At 45.7% G+C, this 20654-nt stretch overlaps 1 protein-coding gene across 1 annotated transcript; it reads left to right on the forward strand.

Annotated features, from left to right (window-relative positions):
• The first annotated feature begins 487 nt into the window (after nucleotides 1–487).
• On the forward strand, nucleotides 488–4292 carry FOXD1 (forkhead box D1). Its single transcript, XM_082622618.1, has one exon. The coding sequence runs from the start codon at nucleotides 902–904 to the stop codon at nucleotides 2318–2320; it is 1419 nt and encodes a 472-aa protein (XP_082478744.1). The 5' UTR covers nucleotides 488–901; the 3' UTR covers nucleotides 2321–4292.
• Nucleotides 4293–20654: the final 16362 nt, after the last annotated feature.

Below are 20654 nucleotides of genomic sequence, written 5' to 3' on the forward strand. Positions count from 1 at the left end.
TATTATTGTGCTTAAACTGGGGGGTTTCTCATCAGATTCGGTGGGGAGCCGCTCGCCCTATCTGGGGGATATGGAACAACGCAGAAGACCTCAGGGCCTTTCCCCGGGTACCACCTCAGACGACGGGGTGGTTATCTCCTGGCTGGACGGCTCCGATAGCCCATCGAGTGGTCAAACCGTCGCGTCCCGGGAGCGCTTCTGAGGTTTGGGTTGAGGGATAATTGAAGAGGAGACTGGGAACTCTTAACTCGTGCATCGGCCCTTGGTCAGACCACCGCGGGCCTGCGCGTACTTCAGGTCTCAGCCCCTTCGGTAACGAATGGTGGGGTCCTGTCTCCTCCCCCCTCTTCTCAGTTGCTGCTCCCTCCTCTGGGTGAACTTTCTCTCCCGAGCGGGTCTGCTTTCCTAGGCTTCCTTTCCCTTGCCTCGGTAGCGCTCTGACGTGCACACCATGTGACAGGCCTCCTTCTGCTATAAGCAGAGGAAAGGTCCGCCCTCTCCTGGACTCAGCCCTCTCCTCGCTGATCTCTGTCCCTAGACTCTCAACCGTCCCGCATCCTACCGGGCGCCCGAAGCTGTGACTTGCTCGCGGGAGCCCCAGCACCCCCTCCTCGACTGAGCCGGCGAGGGCCGCTGGGAGGGAGGAAGATCAAGTCCCCCGCCCGGGCGGGGTGCGCGCGGAGCCAAACGAGCGCGTTGGCTTTGGGGCTGCCGCGGCGGCGCAGGAGTTACAAAGTCGCAGCGCAAGCCTCGGGCGCCGCTGTGCAGCCCGAGCAGCGGCGGCGCCCCCCATTGTGGCGCCCCCAGGCCAGGCCAGCCGCCCGGGACCTGGGCTGGGGCGCGGCGGGAGCCTGGAGCCCGGCGCCCCTATGGGCCACCTCGCCGCCGCCGCGCCACAGCTATGACCCTGAGCACGGAGATGTCCGATGCCTCCGGCCTCGCCGAGGAGACAGACATCGACGTGGTGGGGGAGGGCGAGGACGAAGACGACGAGGAAGAGGAGGACGACGACGAGGGCGGCGGTGGCGTGCCCCGGCTGGCTGTCCCCGCGCAGCGGCGGCGACGGCGGCGCTCGTACGCCGGGGAAGACGAGCTAGAGGACCTGGAGGAGGAGGAGGACGACGATGACATCCTGCTGGCCCCGCGGACAGGGGGCTCGCCGGCGCCCCCGGGCCCAGCCCCGGTGGCAGGGGCCGGGACCGGCTGCGGCGGCAGCGCGGGCGCGGGCGGCGGCGTGGGCGGCGGCGTGAGCGCGGGCGGCGGCGCCAAGAACCCCCTGGTGAAGCCGCCCTACTCGTACATCGCGCTCATCACCATGGCCATCCTGCAGAGCCCCAAGAAACGGCTGACGCTGAGCGAGATCTGCGAGTTCATCAGCGGCCGCTTCCCCTACTACCGGGAGAAGTTCCCCGCCTGGCAGAACAGCATCCGCCACAACCTCTCGCTCAACGACTGCTTCGTCAAGATCCCCCGCGAGCCCGGCAACCCCGGCAAAGGCAACTACTGGACGCTCGACCCCGAGTCCGCCGACATGTTCGACAACGGCAGCTTCCTGCGCCGGAGGAAGCGCTTCAAGCGGCAGCCGCTACTCCCGCCCAACGCCGCTGCCGCCGCCGAGTCGCTGCTGCTGCGCAGCGCCGGGGGCGCGGGGGGCGCTGGGGACCCAGCCGCCGCCGCCGCCGCGCTCTTCCCGCCGGCGCCCCCGCCGCCCCCGCACGCCTACGGCTACAGCCCCTACGGCTGCGGCTACGGCCTGCAGCTGCCGCCCTACGCGCCGCCCTCGGCCCTCTTCGCCGCGGCCGCCGCCGCCGCCGCCGCCTTCCACCCGCACTCGCCCCCGCCGCCCCCACCGCCCCCACCGCCCCACGGCGCGGCCGCGGAGCTGGCCCGGACCGCCTTCGGCTACCGGCCTCACCCGCTCGGCGCCACCCTGCCAGGCCCCCTACAGGCCTCGGCGGCCAAGGCGGGCGGCCCGGGCGCCTCGGCGCTGGCGCGCTCCCCCTTCTCCATCGAGAGCATCATCGGGGGCAGCTTGGGCCCCGCCGCCGCCGCCGCCGCCGCCGCGCAGGCCGCCGTCGCCGTGCAGGCCTCGCCCTCCCCCTCTCCCGGGACACCGTCCGCGCCCGGGTCCGGCGGCGGCGGCGGCGGCTGCGCGGCTCAGGCGGCCGTGGGGCCGGCCGCCGCTCTCACCCGCTCCCTCGTGGCCGCCGCGGCCGCCGCCGCCTCCTCCGTCTCCTCGTCCGCCGCCCTGGGGACTCTGCACCAAGGGACTGCCCTGTCCAGTGTCGAGAACTTTACTGCTAGGATCTCAAATTGTTAATAACGCTATGTTAGCGCGCTTGAGAAAGAGAAGGTAGGAATCCCGGCTCCTTTTTTCATCTGGGTGGTTTTGTGTTTTGTTCCCTCCTCCCGGCGCGGCCCTTCCCGACCTCGCGCCCCCATTCCACCGCTTTGGATTCTCAGATGAGACTGTGTCTGGCAACTGCTAGGGCGCGCTTTTCTGCTCTGCAGGTCCCTCTTATTTATGCAAAGTCGCCCTATGCTGCAGCCCCCCACCCTAGGGCGGGGAGGAAGAGGGTGCTGGTGGGGATCCGCCCTGTCTAGGCACAAGGGGCTTCCTTGACTTTGGGGAAAATTTTAAAACCTAAACCTTTTTGAGGTCTAGAGAGTCTCAGGTCCAGGCGTTAAAAGGAAAAAATAAAAAAGAGGATCGGTAATGTTCAAAAGAAGATTAATACAAAAATAGTAAAGGTCCCGAAGAATGCCAGAGAAGCAATAGTTTTTATGTGAGGACACTTGTCTGGTGTACTTTTTCATGAAAAGAAAAAAAAATGATTAACATGTTTACATAAGGAAAAAAGAACTATCATTTCTTATTTTAACCTGTGTTTTGTATCATAATAGACATGAGGAATTTTTATTTTGTACTTACTGCATATTCTTTGCAAGGAGTATTGTAAATTTTGACTGGCAATTATTATTGTACTATTCTAATGTAAGATTTTTACACTTTTTTTTAGAAATAAATGCTTAATTTTCAAAGAAAATTCTCAAAAAGAATCGGCTTCAGTCATCCCCTTCTTATTTTATTGTCTTTTCTGCTAAAAAAGTTTCCTTGTGAGATAAGTAGGAACCCATTATGAAATAGAAAAATAATATTTTCAAAGACAACTTAACAAAAGCATCATGCCATGATTTTCCATTTATACTTTCTAAGTCAAAACCATTGCAGGAAATCAGAAATTGTTTTTAAACGACGACAAATAAAAGTTACTTTGGTATACATTTCAAATCTTATTTGATTCCATTTTGAAGAGCATTGAGCCTACTCAAAATAAAAGCCACAGTTCTTTAAGATGCTGATAATTTTACAGAACTTTAAAATTTATTTTTGAGTTTCTCACTCCATTTAACTGCCACTCTTTTTTGAGCACAATATTGTATATATATGTAAAAACTCTGCAACATAAGGTTATATTATAATGGAAGCAACACAAGCAAATAGGAAAATTTTGGATGAAAAATTTATTAGAAAAAATTTAGTAGAAATGATCATTAAATAGCTTTAAAGTCATGAATAAGAAACTATTTACATAGATAAAATGAATTGTATTTGAAAGCTCTAGTATTTAAAACTATTTTCTTTGACAGATAGGATTCCAGTAGTTGCATAAAGAAGTTATTATCCTAAAAGGCAAACTTAACTTTGAAATTCTAGTTTAAATGAAAAACTTGGAGTGTGTAAGGGAAACCTTTAATTTTTGGATAGTATACTCTTTAAAGAATAAAAATGAAAATGCATCAGGTGTTTACTGAACTACCTATATTTATACAATTTGGGTGATTTAGGATATCTTTTTTTCAGATTTTGTTTTCACTGACTACTTGTTGCAGGCAATTTATAGTTCTTTGAAAAAAATGTGAAACTCTAGTTTTGATTACTACCGATGTTGTGGGCTTCAGATAAAATCAAGGCATATGTAATATGTAATTTAAATGCTTAATATCAGTGATTGCAGAGGTTAAATCTGTTAAATTTTAAAAAAATATCTGGACAGGTATATATGTGAAGAGCTGGAGATTGAACCTAGCAAATTAACAAAGACTTCATTATAGTCCAGTATTTTGCAGTGACGTTCATTCTTTTTTTTTTTTTTTTTTTTTTTTTTTGCGGTAGGCGGGCCTCTCACTGCTGTGGCCTCTCCCCCTGCGGAGCACAGGCTCCGGATGCGCAGGCCCAGCGGCCATGGCTCACGGGCCCAGCCGCTCCGCGGCATGTGGGATCCTCCCAGACCGGGGCACGAACCTGTGTCCCCTGCATCGGCAGGCGGACTCTCAACCACTGCGCCACCAGGGAAGCCCGACGTTCATTCTTGATGCCCTGTCCTTCCTTCCTTTTTTAGGGAGGAAAAAAACTGACTCTCACGGCCTCAAAATTAAATTCTGTGTGTTTTTTTTCTATGAGATATTAGGGAGAGGTTAAATAAGAGGTTAAAGTAAACACAATCACCCCCAAATTTACCACTAAATATATAGATATAAGTTGAAATTCGTTAGAACAAAATCTTATATGCAAAGTTACTCTTACCCGAGCCCACCTAAGGGAGAGGAGACATTGGAACCCAGAACGTCCGGATGCCACTAGCGCCCTGGGTGAACAGACGTTAGCAGGCCGAGCCCAAACCGCACAAGCATTGCTGATGGGCCTTGCAGCCTTCTGTAATGCATAAATCTGAAATGTATATCTGAAGGTAATTAGGAAGAGAGAGCGAAAGAACAAAACCGTGTGTATTATTATTATTATTTGCATGATGCTTGGATGTCCTGAAACCTCGGAATCCCGGCTAATCCCTCTCTCTGTCCAGATTCCTGCATCTTTAAAAAAGTGTGGGGACGGGCTTCACCCCGCCCAGGTTGTCAGTGCTTTTAAGAGAATGGCAAGAAGGCCTGGGCGATCCAGCGCTGGCCTCGGTCCTGGACCCGGAGCTTCCCCCGCAAACGCATCGTGAGCCCAGATTCCTGAAAAAAGGTAAAGCAGACCCGCCTGCCTCGGTCTCGAGTTTTGCGTCCTGCGAGTTCAGCTTTGGAGTTCCACCATCTTCTTTGCTGGCTCCGTGGGCATGGCCGACGGGCGGACGACATATGAGAAAGCGAAGGCCGTGGGGCAAGTGAGGGGTGGGCCGTGTGCCGCTAAGCGAGGGTCGCGGGGCAGGCGAGGAGTGAGCCGTGGGCTGTGGACCCGGTGAGCCAGGAGAGCGGGGCGCGCCCCGTCAGGCCGCGGGGCGAGCAGGTGCTGGAACAAAGACCGCCGGGCCGCCGGCTACCGCGGCCTTTGATGGGCAAGGATGTCTCCTCCCGGGGCTCCTCATTCGCATGCAAATCCAGCTCCGGTCCCCTTTTCTTTGAAGGCAAACAGAAGGATGTTTGTGTGTTTGTAAGGACGAAGCCTGCTTCAACAAGCCTTCCTCAATAGGCTGGGTCTCGAAAAATAAACCAGTTGGACAAACATTGGCCACCAGCTCTCCTCCTCCCGACTACAAAGTGTGGATTTGCTACAACTCATTAACCCGACGCTTTTCTCCCCTTCTCCTTGTTTCTTTGCTCATCAAACGCCCCCGTAGAGCCTGGAGACAAATGACCGAAGCGCAGTTGGGAGGGAATTGCAGTTAATAGGGAGAGGGATATATTGGGGCTAATGGTTCAGGCAGCTCCCGAAGAAGGACCACACAAAAAGGAGCCTCTCCATTCAGGGCTGTGTTGTGCTGTGGAGATTTAATCTGCAGCTAGATTTAGCCAAATGTTATCTATTGCGGGGGTAATGAAGCCCTTATGGATTGAATTGCTCCTTGTACCACACATGGTGTCATGACCTTAGATCATTTCTTGGTTGATTTCTTTCTTCTCTATTGGGTAATTATTTTATTTCTTTAAAATAAGAAGCTAGCGCTTCTGCTCAACAACGTGTTTCCTCTCCATCCCCATCCCGTGAATTTATTTAAGAGTCACTTCCCTTCCTCTTAAAAAAGAAAAGCAAAAGAAACTGAGGAGGCAAAGGAAAAAAATCGTGAGGACTTTCCCCATTTTTTACTCACTAAGGCATCTTGTCTGCACATCTCCGCTTCCCTGTCCCCTACTCAGTGGCCCATTCCTGCCTTAACTTTCTGCTGATGGAATTGGAATTTGGGGTATATTTGTTATCAAACTTGTTACAGTGAATGTAGTAAGCATCTCTTTGGGGGGAAGGTTTCTGCCCTTCACAGTTTTGTTTGTTTGTTTTTAACCCACCATTTCTTCCTCTAGCCTGTCCTCTGAGAGAGCTGGAGGAGGTGATTATTTTGATGGAATACCAGCCTGTGCCATTTATTAAAGGCTGTCTGAGGCCAGTGGCTGTGCCTGTTTTGTTTTTCTCTCTCTGGCTCTGGTGGCTCTGATTTCCTTGCTTGACTGAGGACCAAGCTTGGAGCAGCTAACGATGTTATTACAACTGCTATTGATGGGTAGGGATGTGATGTTACTACCCAGAGCTAGGAATTAAGAACTCTAATTTTAGTTTAGAAATTCTCTGCTGGCTACACATTTTGCTCACACCTGTCTTTATAACTGACTGAGAAAAGTCATTTAGGGGCAAATTAAAGGTCATATCAGCATCAAACTCAGTCCAAATCAGAAATCTGCCCAGGAAGGACCCTGGTCTCTCTGGGCTTCTCCAAGGGAGGGTAGCCCTGGGACTAATTGGAATGCCAGGGGTCCCCTTCCCTCTTTAGAACTGAACCAGATAGGCCTGGGGAGCAGAGGCCAAGTGAAGTGGGCCCGGCATTGTCAGTATCCATTCTTGTCTCTACTGGTTTCCTGGTGTTGCAGCTGGGTCACACATATACACACACAGGCATGCACGCTCATTGCCCATCAGCTGCCACTTGCCTCCCTTCTCCCCTATGATTTTGTAATTAGGCATATGCTTTTTGTTGGTAAATGTGTTTGATGTCATGGCCAGTGAAACGTGGAGTGTTTATAGGGCCACGAATGTAAATGTGTAAATATGTTTAGTGTAAAATCTGGCCCTTCGACTTTAGCAATAAATACCCTGCCAACTCGGATACAATTACATTTGACAGAAAGATGGAGAATCTGATCATGACCAGCTGCTCAGGGCTCTTTGGGGCTTATACTTTGCCAACTGAATTCACTTTTCAGATAATTTCTTTGCATGTCACATCTCTCTAATCACATCTTTCCCTTGATGTGAACAGCTTGGGCTCCCTTCTTTTTATTGTTGACCCCTCTGGCATGCAGGAAACTTCCTGGTTCATTCCTCCTGCTTCCTTTACCAGGAAACTACTGTTCAGTAACAAGCAAAAAAACACACATAGAAAACAGCTGATTCTTATCATCGAGCCCCTGTTTAGAGTCCGGAGTCTCCAAGTGTGATAAGGTAGTTAGGAAGAGAAGTGAGGATAAAGACTGTAAGCTTCATATTTATAATTTTTTTGTCCTCAGCATTGTCATCCTAACTTTAAAAACTGTTTTGAGTTACTCTACCTTTTAAAAGTGAACATTTTAGGGAATTATAATATACATACACAAAAATGCACAAATCTCAACCACTTTTCACAAAGTGAGCACACCTGTGTAACCAGCTTTAGCTCAAGAAGCAGATGTTACCAGTACCCAAGAACCCCTTTCCTGTCTATTCCAGTCACTACCCTCAGCACACATTAACTTTTCAAAAGGATTTTCACTAATACTTCTCTCAACCACACTGTGAAATAGGACAATAATTGTTATTGACCCCACTTTACACATAAAGATATCAAGGCTCAAAAGATCTGAAGTGACTTGCCCAAGGTCACAGCTACTGGGATGTCAGCATTTAAATCCCATTTTGTTGCCATTACATCACACCGCCACTGTGTTACCATCATTGTGATTGATTAAATGCCCACTGTGGTAGGGTGACTGCCTTAGAGGTCACTGCGTAGAAGAGTCATTTATTTCTTGTACACGTTTTTGGTGTTTTTGCTAGATTCTCCTCCTTGCCACTTCCACTCAGGGCTTCCCAGAGATACGCAGCCCCTGTTTTGGATGCATTTGGAATTGATAGCTTATTATTTCAGATATATCAGCTTCTTCCACCTAGTTCTACATGACACTCTCCTAATATCACTTTTTCTTTCTTTTTTTTTTTTGCATCAGCAATCTTCTTTAAAACATCACACACACACACACACACACACACACACACACATACACGGCTTACCTTTTCACCTCTGTAATATTTGTCCATTTCCTCGGCTTCTCTCACTGATTTTTAATGCTCAGAATCTGCCAAACTGGCAGAACTTTCTGCTAAGATGCTAAGTAGGTCTTTATAACCAGACTTAGGATCACATCCTTCTCATGTGGAAATGGGAAGAGTATGTAAGAGTCAGAGAAACTGATTTAACATTTAATGAGAAAGCAAATTATTTTTCCGAGACTGTGCCCTCCCCCCACTCTCGAAGATTTTACTTGGAACAGCTGCATATGATGTGGCTTGAGTACGTTCTTTTAGCCCCTACACGGTTAATGCACTGCACCGGAGCCTGCTGAGGGGCAGCCCCTCCTGGAGCTCCAAACTGCCGGGCCACAGATCTCCCTAAAATGCCTTGATGATGGTGGTGCGGGCATCCCAGACCACCTGCTGGAATCACATCTCCCCCTTGACGTGAACAGCCCATCCTTGCCAGTAGCCACCAGAAGCCTCACTGAAGCCCAGCCTCCTCGGGCAGGCGCTGGAGCCTCTACTTGTCCCTTATGAGGACATCCAGGCTGGAGTCAATGTGGGGATCGCACCTAATTGTGAGCTGCAGACCACAAAGGAAAGTGTAGGCAGTGATTTTTTTTTCAAGAGACAGTGCTTAATGTAAGGTAACACTGATTTTCTAGAGAAAGTGTTTTTTAAAAACTCTTTCTTCTAAATTCTAGGCTGTAAAAAACAACAAAACCCCACTTCAGGAAGAAACACAGTCTATTAAAATCAGAAGCTTTATTTAGAGAAACTGGAAAATTCTAATTCTGAATTTGAAATTAGAAGAAGGTCTGGAAGGATATTTTTCTAATCTTAAAGCGAGAGTGACTCTATTTTTCAAGATAGGATGTTTCCCTGTACAAAGCATGCTACCGTTAAGGAGAAATTATCTAGTCTGTTAGGCAGAATGCAACTCTATGTAATGCATCCATAGGTCCAATGAGTCCCCCAGCACCAAGAGAGGATCAGGCAGGCCTGGGTGGGAGAGGATGGATCTGAGGCCATGGGCCTTGCCTGGGTCTGTCTGTCCGAGAGGGAGACAGAAACAAACTACGAATTCTCTATTAATTACAACTCTGATCGATAAAAGACTGGCAAAGAAAGGGGGGCAGATAATTATGGCAGAAAGCAGAAGCTTCTTTGAACACTTGCTTAGGAATTCCCTTTAATATAACTAAGAGGCAGATATTTTCAGCAATTTTCAGCAATAAAATGATATACATTTTCTGACAAGTCAATAATGAAGGATTATAATGAATGAAAAATAACTTCGTTTTCTATTTTTATTATTTTTATGCAGTTTCATATATATGAAAATGACTGACGAGATTATATTCTGTTAAATGATTGACTGGGAAGAGGGGGGGAAAATCACAAACCAAAAAACAACAACAAAAACCCTCCAAAGCCTGCAACAGAAGAAATAAGACTCAGTTAAAAGTAAAAATATTAGATCAGTTTTCACACTCATTTATACTTTTGGCAAATGTGGTGATGGGTTTCGAGAATCAATAAGCCAATTTATGTGAAAATACTTTGGAAAACATAAAACCTATACGCATGTATGGAATGATGATTCCTTTGTGACTTCTTTCCCACATCCTTATTCTTCCAGGAAATAAAAAGAAAAACTTCTAACCGTTGGAGTATACCCAAATCCTTAAATTAGTTAAGAGAAAATTTTGGCCTCCTGTAAGACTCATCTTTCTTCAATATTCCCACCCTATCTATGAAATAAATTGTTATTTAACCCTTTCTAGAAATAATGAGAAGAAAAGAAGTGGCACTGTGTTTTCTTTTACCTCAGCCAGATGTGTATCTGGACAGATAACTTTCTCCTCCCTTCTAAAATAAACAAACCAGTGGTGTTTTAAATCCACTCTTCTAGTCTCTTGTTCTATTTCTTTTCTCTAGTTATTTATCTACCGATCATCTCTTTAACCTCCAAGCTTTGAAAAGTGGGATTAGTCTTCAGTATTTATTGAGCACCTGCTACATTGCAAATCCCTTTAGTCCCAATTTAAATGTAGGGAACAAATGAAAGAATTCCCACCACCATGCTGCCTCTGATAACAGAAACATATACTCGCACAACCAGAGGGACAAGCCATTTCAGTAGGAAACAATGGGGTGGAGGGAAGACTAGGAGGATAATTTTTTCATTTCCCCATTTAACAGAATCATTAAAAAAACATCCCCATCGTCTGTAAACTAAACTGAAGTTGCTTCTTGAAAATATCTTTCTAGTGTGGCAGTTTTCTCACAAAGTGCTTAAAACAGCTATAGGGGCGTATGTGGTATGGAGGTAACTCAGTGCGAAACTCCTCCACGCAGAGAATTAGGAATTTGAGTTTCCTCTCAAGTTTTTAAGGCTTTCTACTAAGAGTTCACCTAAAGTCTTATCCCTAGCCACCAGTTCTCGGTGAAGAACTGAAAAGGCGGGGGAGGATGGTTTGTGATCAGGCCCATCAAAAAATGCTCAGACTACTGTGAACTGAGACTGTGACCTACAAGGAATGAGTTTATGTTCATATGGGTTTGTGAAAGAGTCAAATACAGAGGCACAGTGAAAACCCCTAGGACACTTTTTTCCCGTTCTTAAACATTTTATTACAAATCAAAGAAAACTTTAAAATAAATTTTTAAAAATTTTTAAATAAAGAAAAATAAATATTTGTCTTGTATTCTTTTATAATTTAAAAATATTTTCCACTTGCAAAAATTGTAGACACATTAATATGCAAACTCAGAGAAGTCAGGGTTTGGAAGAGTTTTTTGGTACTCAAGCATTAATTTCACCTTTAAGTTATCGCCAAGGAACTTAGGGCAGGTCACCAAGTTTGGGTCTTGTTTTCTTCTTCAAAAGGAACCAGGGGTACAGAGGACAAAAATAGAATGCTGAGGCGCTGTGTTCTGTTTTTCTATTTAAGGAATTTAATATTTCTTTGCCTTCCTCCTCTTCCCCCTCCCCTCCCCCCATTCCCCCCATTCCCCCCCCATTTCCCCCCCATCTGCATACTTAGCAGGACTCAAGCAAACCATCCCCCACACGTCATTAGAATTATGTGGGACGGGATCCCTCATTTTAGGGAGTTGGTGGGTGCGAGTTGTTATTGTAACTCTATTCTGTAACTAAAGCTCTGGCATGTAATAAATCTCTCCCCAAAGACTTTTGGATCTTTGATTTGAAAAATCGGATTCCTTTTGTGGAAACAGTTGACAGGAACCTAAAAGGATTAGTTGCATTCCACATAGGATAATTTTTACTGGCAACATTTTGAAACGATTTGGTCCCTTTCAGACCTTAAACAATGTCCAGAAAAATGATCTAACGAGACTTGTATTGTTTTCCTTTGTATGTGAATCCGTTTGCCGCTTGTGCCAACGTCTCCATAGGGTTTTGACAGGGTTTTGCTCCCGAGCAGTGCACCGAATTAATTTTTGATCTCCCTGTCTACTTGGTTTGTTACCTCCTTCGGCCAGGGGCGCAGCAGTGTTTTCCCAACGTCAGTCCCTGAAATGAAGCGGGAGCGGGTGGTTTGTCTCTCGGTGGCGCCGCGTCTGGGAGGGGGCCCAGGGACCCGTCGCGGCTCGCCGAGGGCGGCGCGTCCGACGCGCAACGACCGGCCCCCTCGATCGCCGACAGCCCGGGCACCCGGACTTGGCAGGGGACGGCGAGGCAGCGCGCACTTCCTAACCCTTCACCGTCTGATACTCCTGGGGCCCTCTGTCCACCAGGATGCGAGGCTGAAAGCGAGAGGGCGAAAAGGGAGATAATTTCGTTTCTCCTTCCTCCCTAACCACCCCCCTCACCCGAAAAGAAGCCCCAAACAAAAAACCAGGAGAGGCCTGCCGTCTCCCAGAAGACGGCCGCTGTGCTGCTGCGAGCGGGCCGCGGGCGACCGCGCTCCCCGCCTCCCCCGGCCCTCTCCACTGTTTATTTTGTTGTCAGCGGACTTATCAAGATGTTAGTTTGCTGGAGGTTCTGACCTGCCCGGGCGCTTTGGCTGCTCAGCCCGGGCTTTCCCCTCTGTTTTTACACCTGCACAAACTCCACCGCACTCCCCTGTCTGATTTATGGCCCAATTAAAGGTTCAGCGTTCTTGAAGCCACCCGCGCTGCTCCCCTCCCCGCCTCCCGCGGGCCGCGGCGAGCGCAGGAATGCGCGGGGCCGGGTCGATCCCCGCCGGACGACTGGGAGCGCGCGGCCGCGGGACGCGCTCGGGACCCCGAGGGGCGGCGGCGCGGGTGAGGGGCCTGCTCGCGGAGAAGGGCGAGGGAACCTCGCACGCACATTCCCAACAGGCGCACGCAATTAAGCCTCATCCCCAAACCATAGTTATTTCCTTCTTGGGGTTTCGGCTTTATTGGGACGAGGCGCAGCGCCGACAGCATGCAAGGCCCGGGGCGGGAGGGAGGCGGGAGCGGCCACGTGGCGCGGCGGGACGCGGAGGCCCCGCACTGTCCTTCTGGTCGCGACCCCCGTACTCTCCCCCCCCGGGGCCCGCCTGCCGCGCTGCCCAGGCCGCGAGTCTGGACGGTTTTCCGGAGAAGCAGGGGCGGCCGCGGGGCGCGGAGGAGTGGAGAGGCGCCGGGCCGGGGCTGGAGGCCGTGCGCCGCTCTTCCGCGGCCCTTCCTTCCAGCCTCTCTCCGCGAAGCCGCTCGTCCCGAGGCCCGGAGACTCTCCCTGGAGAAGCCGGAGGTGCCCGCTGCCGGTCCCGTCAGTTCAAGGGAAGCGCGGGGTCAGCGACCGCCCAGCCCGCGAATCCAGCGGGAGCCGAGACTCCGCGGTGCGGGCGGGTTGGCTCCTGTTCCAGCCTCCTTCTTTTCGGCCTTTTCTTTCTAGAGAGAATAAAGGCGGCAACCCAACCGAAGTTGGCAGCATTGAGCATTTTCCTAACCCAACTTTGTCTTCTTTCCGTCTATCATTCCACCTTTCTAATTAGACTAATTAGGACCGCTCTGCAGTGCCGCTAGGCCCAGGGACTGAAACGCTTAGAGGTTGTGAAAAGAGCCCTGAATGGCCACGCTGGGGGCCGGGCGGGGGTCTTTGCGACTCATTCAGCACAGAGTAACAGTGGCAACATTTATCCCTGGCCATTGAAAAGAGGCTCGATTAAAACGTTTGGGAACTAATGCCACCCTGCATCCCTTCTCTAATTAGAGGAGCCCGGGGCGATTTCGAGAACGCCAGAACCCCGCAGACACAAGTCCTGCGCGCTACTGCTTTCCGCCCTTTCAGCGCAGCCGATTTCCTTCCCGGAGACAGAAGTCCGCCACCTCCCCACCTGTTGCTGGCCCGCCTTTCCCGCGCATCCCTAGCCCCTTCACTCTTCCTAGGCTGAAGGCCCAGCCAACTGTGTTAGGACGCGCAGCGAAGCAGAGAAGTTGGGGGCAGCCTAGTGGAAAAGGCTTCTCGTTCCCTCTTACTGTCTCGGACGGAAAGCACACTTTAGCATTCGGCAGGCTCCAGGTTTTCCTCTGAATGTGTTTCCTCGGTATTTCTCACACTGCCTATGCATAGCTTGGGCTTACTGCCTCCCCCACTTTTTAAACATGAAATTTCCAAGTCAAGAATCTGGGAATGGGAGTCTCAGGTGCCCTCCCTATCGACTATACTATCTTAGCTGCACACTTTGCTGTAGGAGTTCTTCACTTGCATAAGTAATTTGTACTTTTTGTCACCAGCCTTTTCTTTTTAAGAAATGTGTGCTGAGCACCTACTATGTGCCTAGACAGATTCTTACTATACATTTCAGCCTTCTTCCTTCCTTCTTAACCCATCCCCAGATATGCCTTAGGAAGCTGAACTTGACTTGGCTCTCAAGCTGTAGATTCTATCCCCGGGGTTTATATGTAGATCTATGTAGATTTTATCTTTTTCATGGCTTAGTAGGAAGGTACCAAGACACAAGGTATTAGGGAAACAAGTGATAGAAATGAGAAATAGCAGACACATTTCAGCTACAGATTTTGTGTATATGTGTGGGGTTATTTGCTCATTTTCTTGGTGAGGGGGTGATATCTGATATTTTTACAAAAATTTGAAACACATTTTGCCCTAGAATAAAGGGGATTGAGAAAGTTTGATTTCCTCTTTTCTTTTTCCTTCCTTCCTCTCTCTCTCTCCCTCTCTCTTTCTATCTTTCTTTTCTCTAATCCTCCTTTTTGGAAAAGTGCCAGATGTACAAAGAAAAATCATCAGGTCACTGTTCTTGATCTTGTTAATTTAGAAAATGGAATCTCAGCAAAAGATGCTATTAACTTAAATGTCAACCCACAGCATGCAAAATTCCTTGGATCCAAACTTCAAAAAAAGGAATGAAAGATGTCATGTGAGTGAAAGGAATCGTGGAATTTTTAAAGGCCTAAACTGATCTTAATAGATTTTTATTGCTTCCTCACCCTGCTTCACAATATTTTAACAGTTACAATATGCATGACATTGCAACATAAATCTAACTATTAAGAAGCTGGGAGGGGCAGAGAAGAGGAAAAGAGACAAGCAGAGTGGTTCACTTGCGCTGGGGAAAATGACAATTTGCAAAATTTAAAATTCCTGGAAATTTTGAAGTGAGAAACCAAAATCGATTGTCTGTGATTTTTAATAATCAAACCTCTTATTTTTTCATTTCAGTTGCTAACAAATTTTAATTAAATAACAGCAACTAACGTGCTCAACTCCTAAGCATACAACTTGTAACCACTACTTAGATCAAGTTACTGAACATTTTAAACACCCCAGAAAATCTCTCCATGCACCTTTCCAGCCAATACCACCTCACCCTCAGCCACTATTCTCATTTCTATCACCATAGATTATTTTTAAATGTTGTTAAATTTCAGATAAATGGAATTATACAGTGTGTATATATTCTTTTGTTTGGCTTCTTTTACTCATCAGTATGTTTTTGAGATTCATCTGCTCAAACTCCTATTTATAAGACAATTTAAATCGTAAGTCAATTCACATAGGTCAAGAAGGGCAGACAGACACTGGAAAGCTTTAACTTATTCTGAAATTAAAAACAAACAACATTAAATTAAAAACAAACAATGCCCCTATTCCAACCCCCCCTCCAAAATACATCATTATCAACCAGCAGAGGTAATTTTATGATTACAAGTATGTAAGTAAACACATATGATGAAATGTTTTACCTGCAATAACTGTTAGTTACATCATTTTCAAGATGCAATTGTGGGTAAATATAAGGAAAGCAGACGCCACAAGCTGCTTTTGTCACTGGATTCTATTTCCTACTCACCATTTTAGCAGTAGGAAGTACTCTGGGCCTCTTCACAAAGAATGGCATGAACTTGAGGGGGAACATAAATTGCATCCAGTTTGTTTTATCTCAGACGTGCAAGTACTTAGTGCAACAGCCTGTCAAGTGCACTTTGAATTTTGTTTGAAAGTAAAGTGTTCATTTTGCAAGTAATCTAGCCGTCTACACTTTATCTCATCTATGGGTCATCATAGAGGCCAGTTAACTTTGAACACAGAAAGCTGTTCCCTAGAAATGAAAGAAGCACAGCAAACCTGCAGAATTATAATGGTCCTGCTGTCCCCCAGGATCCACAGCCATGCAGCCCCAAAGCCTGCTCTCTCATGAGTTCACGCTGTGGGTGACCAACCAGAGACAACCAGTGCAGCCCATCATTAGTGCTCCTTCCCTTCCAAAAAACAAGAGAATGCAGCCAGTAGGAATGTTTTCCCCAGGAAGGAGAGCATTTTTAGGCATGGGCATGTTTGTGCCATGGGAGAAATTATGAGACTGGGTAGAAGAGACTGAAGTGAGGTTTTGATTGCTTATTACTCGATATTGGTAAAGTTGAAGTAGAGAACACATCTTTTTATAATCTTTAAATCTAAAAAATTAACATAAATATAAAATAAGCCATGGAGTTCATACTCAGGAAAACACTGTGAAGACAAAAAGTCATCTCTAATGAACTATCACAGTACCAGTCATATAAACTGGACCAGTAATTTCTGAAAATAAGCAAAAGAAACTACCTACCTATTAGAATATTGAACATTAAAAAGAGCAATAATACCGATTGCTGGTGAGGATGCAGAGAAACTGGATCTCTCATACATTACTGGTGTGAATGTAAAATGGTATAGTTACTCTGGAAAATAGTTTGTCAGTTACTTACAAAATTAAATATGTGCCTATCACACAGCCTGGCAACTATACTCCAGGGCATCTATCCCAGAAAAATGAAAATTTTTGTTCACAGAAAAATCTGTACATAAATGTCCATAGCAGCCTTAGTTGTAATAGCAAGAGACAAAAAGAAAACAGACAACCCACATGTCCTTCAAGGGGTGGAACTCTGGAATATTCATACAATGGAATACTACTCAGCAATAAAAAGGAGTAAACTATTGGTGAGACAAAAAACTGGATCTCAAATGCGTTACGCTTAGTGAAAAAAGTAAACCTCAAAAGGTTACATACTGGATGATTCTATATAACATTCTTGAAATGACAAAACTACAGAGATGGAAACAGATTGGTGGTTGCCATGGGACAGGGAAAGGGTGGAAGGGGTTCATATATAAAAGGGTAGCAGGAGGGAATTCCTTTGTAGTGATGAAAGAGTTCTATGCCTTGATTGTTGTGGTGGTTACATGAATCTATAGAAGGGATAAAATTGCATAGAACTACACACACACACAAATGCATGTAAAAAGTGGTGAAGATTGAGTAAGACCTCTTGTAACCTATAAGCTACTTAACGGTGTTAGACAATGTCAATTTCTCGGTTTTGATATTGTACTGCAGTTAGTTATATGACATGTCACCACTGGAGGAAGCTGAGTGAAGGGTACATGGAACTCTATGTACTATTTTTGCAACTTCTTCTGAGTCTATAATTATTTCACAATAAAAAGTTAAAAATAAGTAAGAGATCCTTTAGTTGGTGTCTCATTAATAGAAGTCTCAGCCAATGACAAGAACTTTCACTGGTTGAGTTCTCATAATTGATAATGGCAATGAATTTAGCCCTGTCCTTGCAGTGGGTATTTTATAAGCAATGCTTTAAAGACTCATCATTTTAAATAGTATTTTCTATTGATAGGCCCAATGCTGAAAATTTCTTGGAACATAAAACAATTGGCCCATTTGTTTGAAAAACTTCATTCTTTGAGGGTGGATTTGATTTTTGTAACTAGCCAAGTGTCACTGAAAAATCAAATATCATGAATAAGGGCTTCCCTGGTGGCGCAGTGGTTGAGAGTCCTCCTGCCGATGCAGGGGACATGGGTTCGTGCCCCGGTCCAGGAAGATCCCACATGCCGCGGAGCGGCTGGGCCCGTGAGCCATGGCCGCTGAGCCTGTGCGTCTGGAGCCTGTGCTCCGCAACGGGAGAGGCCACGACAGTGAGAGGCCCGTGTACCGCAAAAAAAAAAAAAAAAAAAGAAAAGAAAAAAATATATATATAATGCATAAGACAGATGACCAAATTGGGTAAAACAGATTTTTTGCAAAGCCAAAGGGTCCCTTAAGATTTATCATCTTGTATAAACTGGTCACAAAAAGAGATCTCAAAATGTCCTTGGGAAAAAAAAAGTCCTCGGGAATGAGAGCATCACTGGTATCAGTATGGCCTCCTATGGTGATTGCTTAGAAGGAAACACTCATTTGCATGCATAAGATCTGATGAAGGTTTAAAAATTGGGCCTCATTTCTAGCCTAGCTGTAAATTCGGTTCTCGGAAATGTGTGTCTCATCTTGAAAATAGTACGTTAAACAAGGTATTGAGTGTTTAAAGGGTAACCGTTACTAATCTCTTTCTGAGCAAACAGTACACATTACCTTATCTGTTTTGTAATTTGAACTAAGGCAAATGAAATGTTTATTAACTCTAGACATGGTTGTGACTCTCTTACTCCCTCTACCAAAGCAGAAGCGTGACTCAACCAGTACTGCCACTAGTTACGTTGTTAAAATTCTCCATCTCTGAAGAGTATGTTCAGCCCGCATAATCAATGGTTGGCACAGTTATGGCATGGACTTGATGCAGATCCTGCCCATGAGATCTGGCCTGCCTATCTGGAAGTGGACCATGACATAAAAACAATCTAAATTCCTACGGTAAGCAGACCAAATCATGAGTGACTGGATATCAGACAAGTTTTGAGTCCTGATGCCAGTGTTTTAACTATGGTACTTATTCTTTTCCTTGAATGTTTTATTGCTTTCATTATTTTATTTCCTCTAGGAATTGTGGACTTCTAAATATTATTAGTGGTTTACCACTTTTATACACATGTATCCTATTATTTTTGGAGATTTGTATGTGGAGAGAGAGACTGGCTTCTTTATTCTACCCATTCATCTACCTGCTCACATAGATGGGCTCCTGTCTGTTTAAAGAAGCCAGAGGGACCACACAGAATCTAAGACTTGAGCAGAAGAACTTGATCATGAGTATCTGACAAAAATTTGATATTATTATAGAAAAATCTCTAGTAATTTATCAAAAAATTTTGCTCACTTCTTGATTTGCTTGAAAACAGTTTATTATTTTAAAAATAAAGCAACTTGAGAAATATTACTTGGCTTAATTTCAACAGAACTTCTTGAAAAGATTGTAAACCTTTTCATTTAAAAATTTAATAAAATACATGAAAAATTAATAACAAACTAAAACCACTTCTTATGAAAGACTATAAAGGGGTCAAAACTTGGGAATTTGTTACCAGACTCTTGGGTCTATATATCAATAGTATTACAGGCATAACATAAAATAAGTGTTGAAGAAAGTACAAATAAATATAACATTACAATACTGATATTAAAACTAAAACAAATGATCAAGGGAAACCAGAGACCTACACTTGATTATTCATTTACCCATCTTGCATTTAGTGAGCACCTAGTGTGTCTCAGGCATGGTGTGATGTGCTGTGGATACAAGGAAAAATGAGACATCTGGTTGGAGGGTAGCGGGAGAAGACATGTATACTAATTAAAATATTATATGACATGCTTCAATAGAAGTATGAACTGATAAATGTAAAATCACAGTGAAAGAAATAACTATGTCTGAGAGGGTCAAGAAAGGCTTTGTAGGGGAGATAATGTTTGAGACGAGCCTTGAAGAAAGAAGAAAATTATACACAGGAAGAGAATTATAAAAAAACAGCAGCATGAAAAAGCAGGATGCTGTCAGTGAGCCTGCAATTGAACACTGAAACCTCATCACATTGAGTCAACCAAATGCATATAATCAATGGATGCTCCTAGTCTGATCACCAAAATCTGTTTCTTTGGCAGCGTCTAGAATCATTTCAGACGTAAAGAGCAGGGAAAGGGTGGACTAGGGGTCTCTTCACTTGAGTATGTGGTTAACTGTTGTCTGTTTAACTCTTCCAGCATATTTCTATTATCCTGACTCCAAAATGGAAAAGTTCTATGGGATGCATAATTTTCTGAACAGGGAAAGGAGAAGGTTGTTTACAGAGATGAGTCTCAGACATCTAGAGCCTGTTATTAATGTCTACCTTGATAAAGGATGGACAGGGATACAAGGGTAAAGGGCAAGACTACTAGCTGAGGCTCACTGGGAAGAGTGACAAAGGTAGTGAGACAGTCACAGGGAGAATATTCTGATGATTCACTGTGGTGTCGCTCACAGCCATTGCATCAGGCCTTCCCTTACTCGAGTGATAACCAGATCTCATCCCCATCTTCTCCAAGCTCTCCAAGCTCTCTAGCTTTCTAACGGCTGCTAGACATAACCAGTATTTAGTATTTAACATTTCTAAAATAGGCATCTTTCCATAATTGGCTTCCCTTTTTGACTGCTTTACTTCTAAGAACAGTACTCCATTTTCATATTAACCCAGACTTTACATTGTCAGAATCATCTTTTATTTTTTTATCGCATTAATTCTCACATCCACTCATTCACCAAGTTTGGTCAACTTTTCCTCTGCAAAGACTCGCTTCTTCTCCCTTCTACACTCTCACAAGGGACCTCGGTCAGAGATCGGACCCCTATCACCCTGTGCCTGTACCACTAAAATAATTTTTTTCCTCTGGTCTCCTTATCTCCAGTCTCCCCACTGTCCAAACAATATATGCTGCCAATTACCTTTCCCAAAACCTCTTTTTCATGTCACACTTCTGCCCAAGAACTGAAAGTAGTTCTTTATTTGTTATGATGAAGTAGTAAGTTTACCTTACAATCGAGAACTTTCACAACTGGGCCAAACTTACTGTCCCAGCAGACAGTATAATTTTCCTGCTTTTTGCACGATTGATGATATTATTCTCCATACCTGTACTATCTTTTCTTCTTCTGTAGTCTACATCACATAAGACCTAGCTGAGATACTTCTCCTCTC

The sequence above is a fragment of the Mesoplodon mirus genome (genome assembly GCF_964341445.2).
Source record: "Mesoplodon mirus genome assembly, chromosome: 5".
Lineage (NCBI taxonomy): Eukaryota > Metazoa > Chordata > Mammalia > Artiodactyla > Ziphiidae > Mesoplodon > Mesoplodon mirus.

What these genes read in the sequence shown, in the direction of transcription:
- FOXD1 (XM_082622618.1), top strand. Translation starts at nt 902, where the DNA reads ATGACCCTGAGCACGGAGATGTCCGATGCCTCCGGCCTCGCCGAGGAG.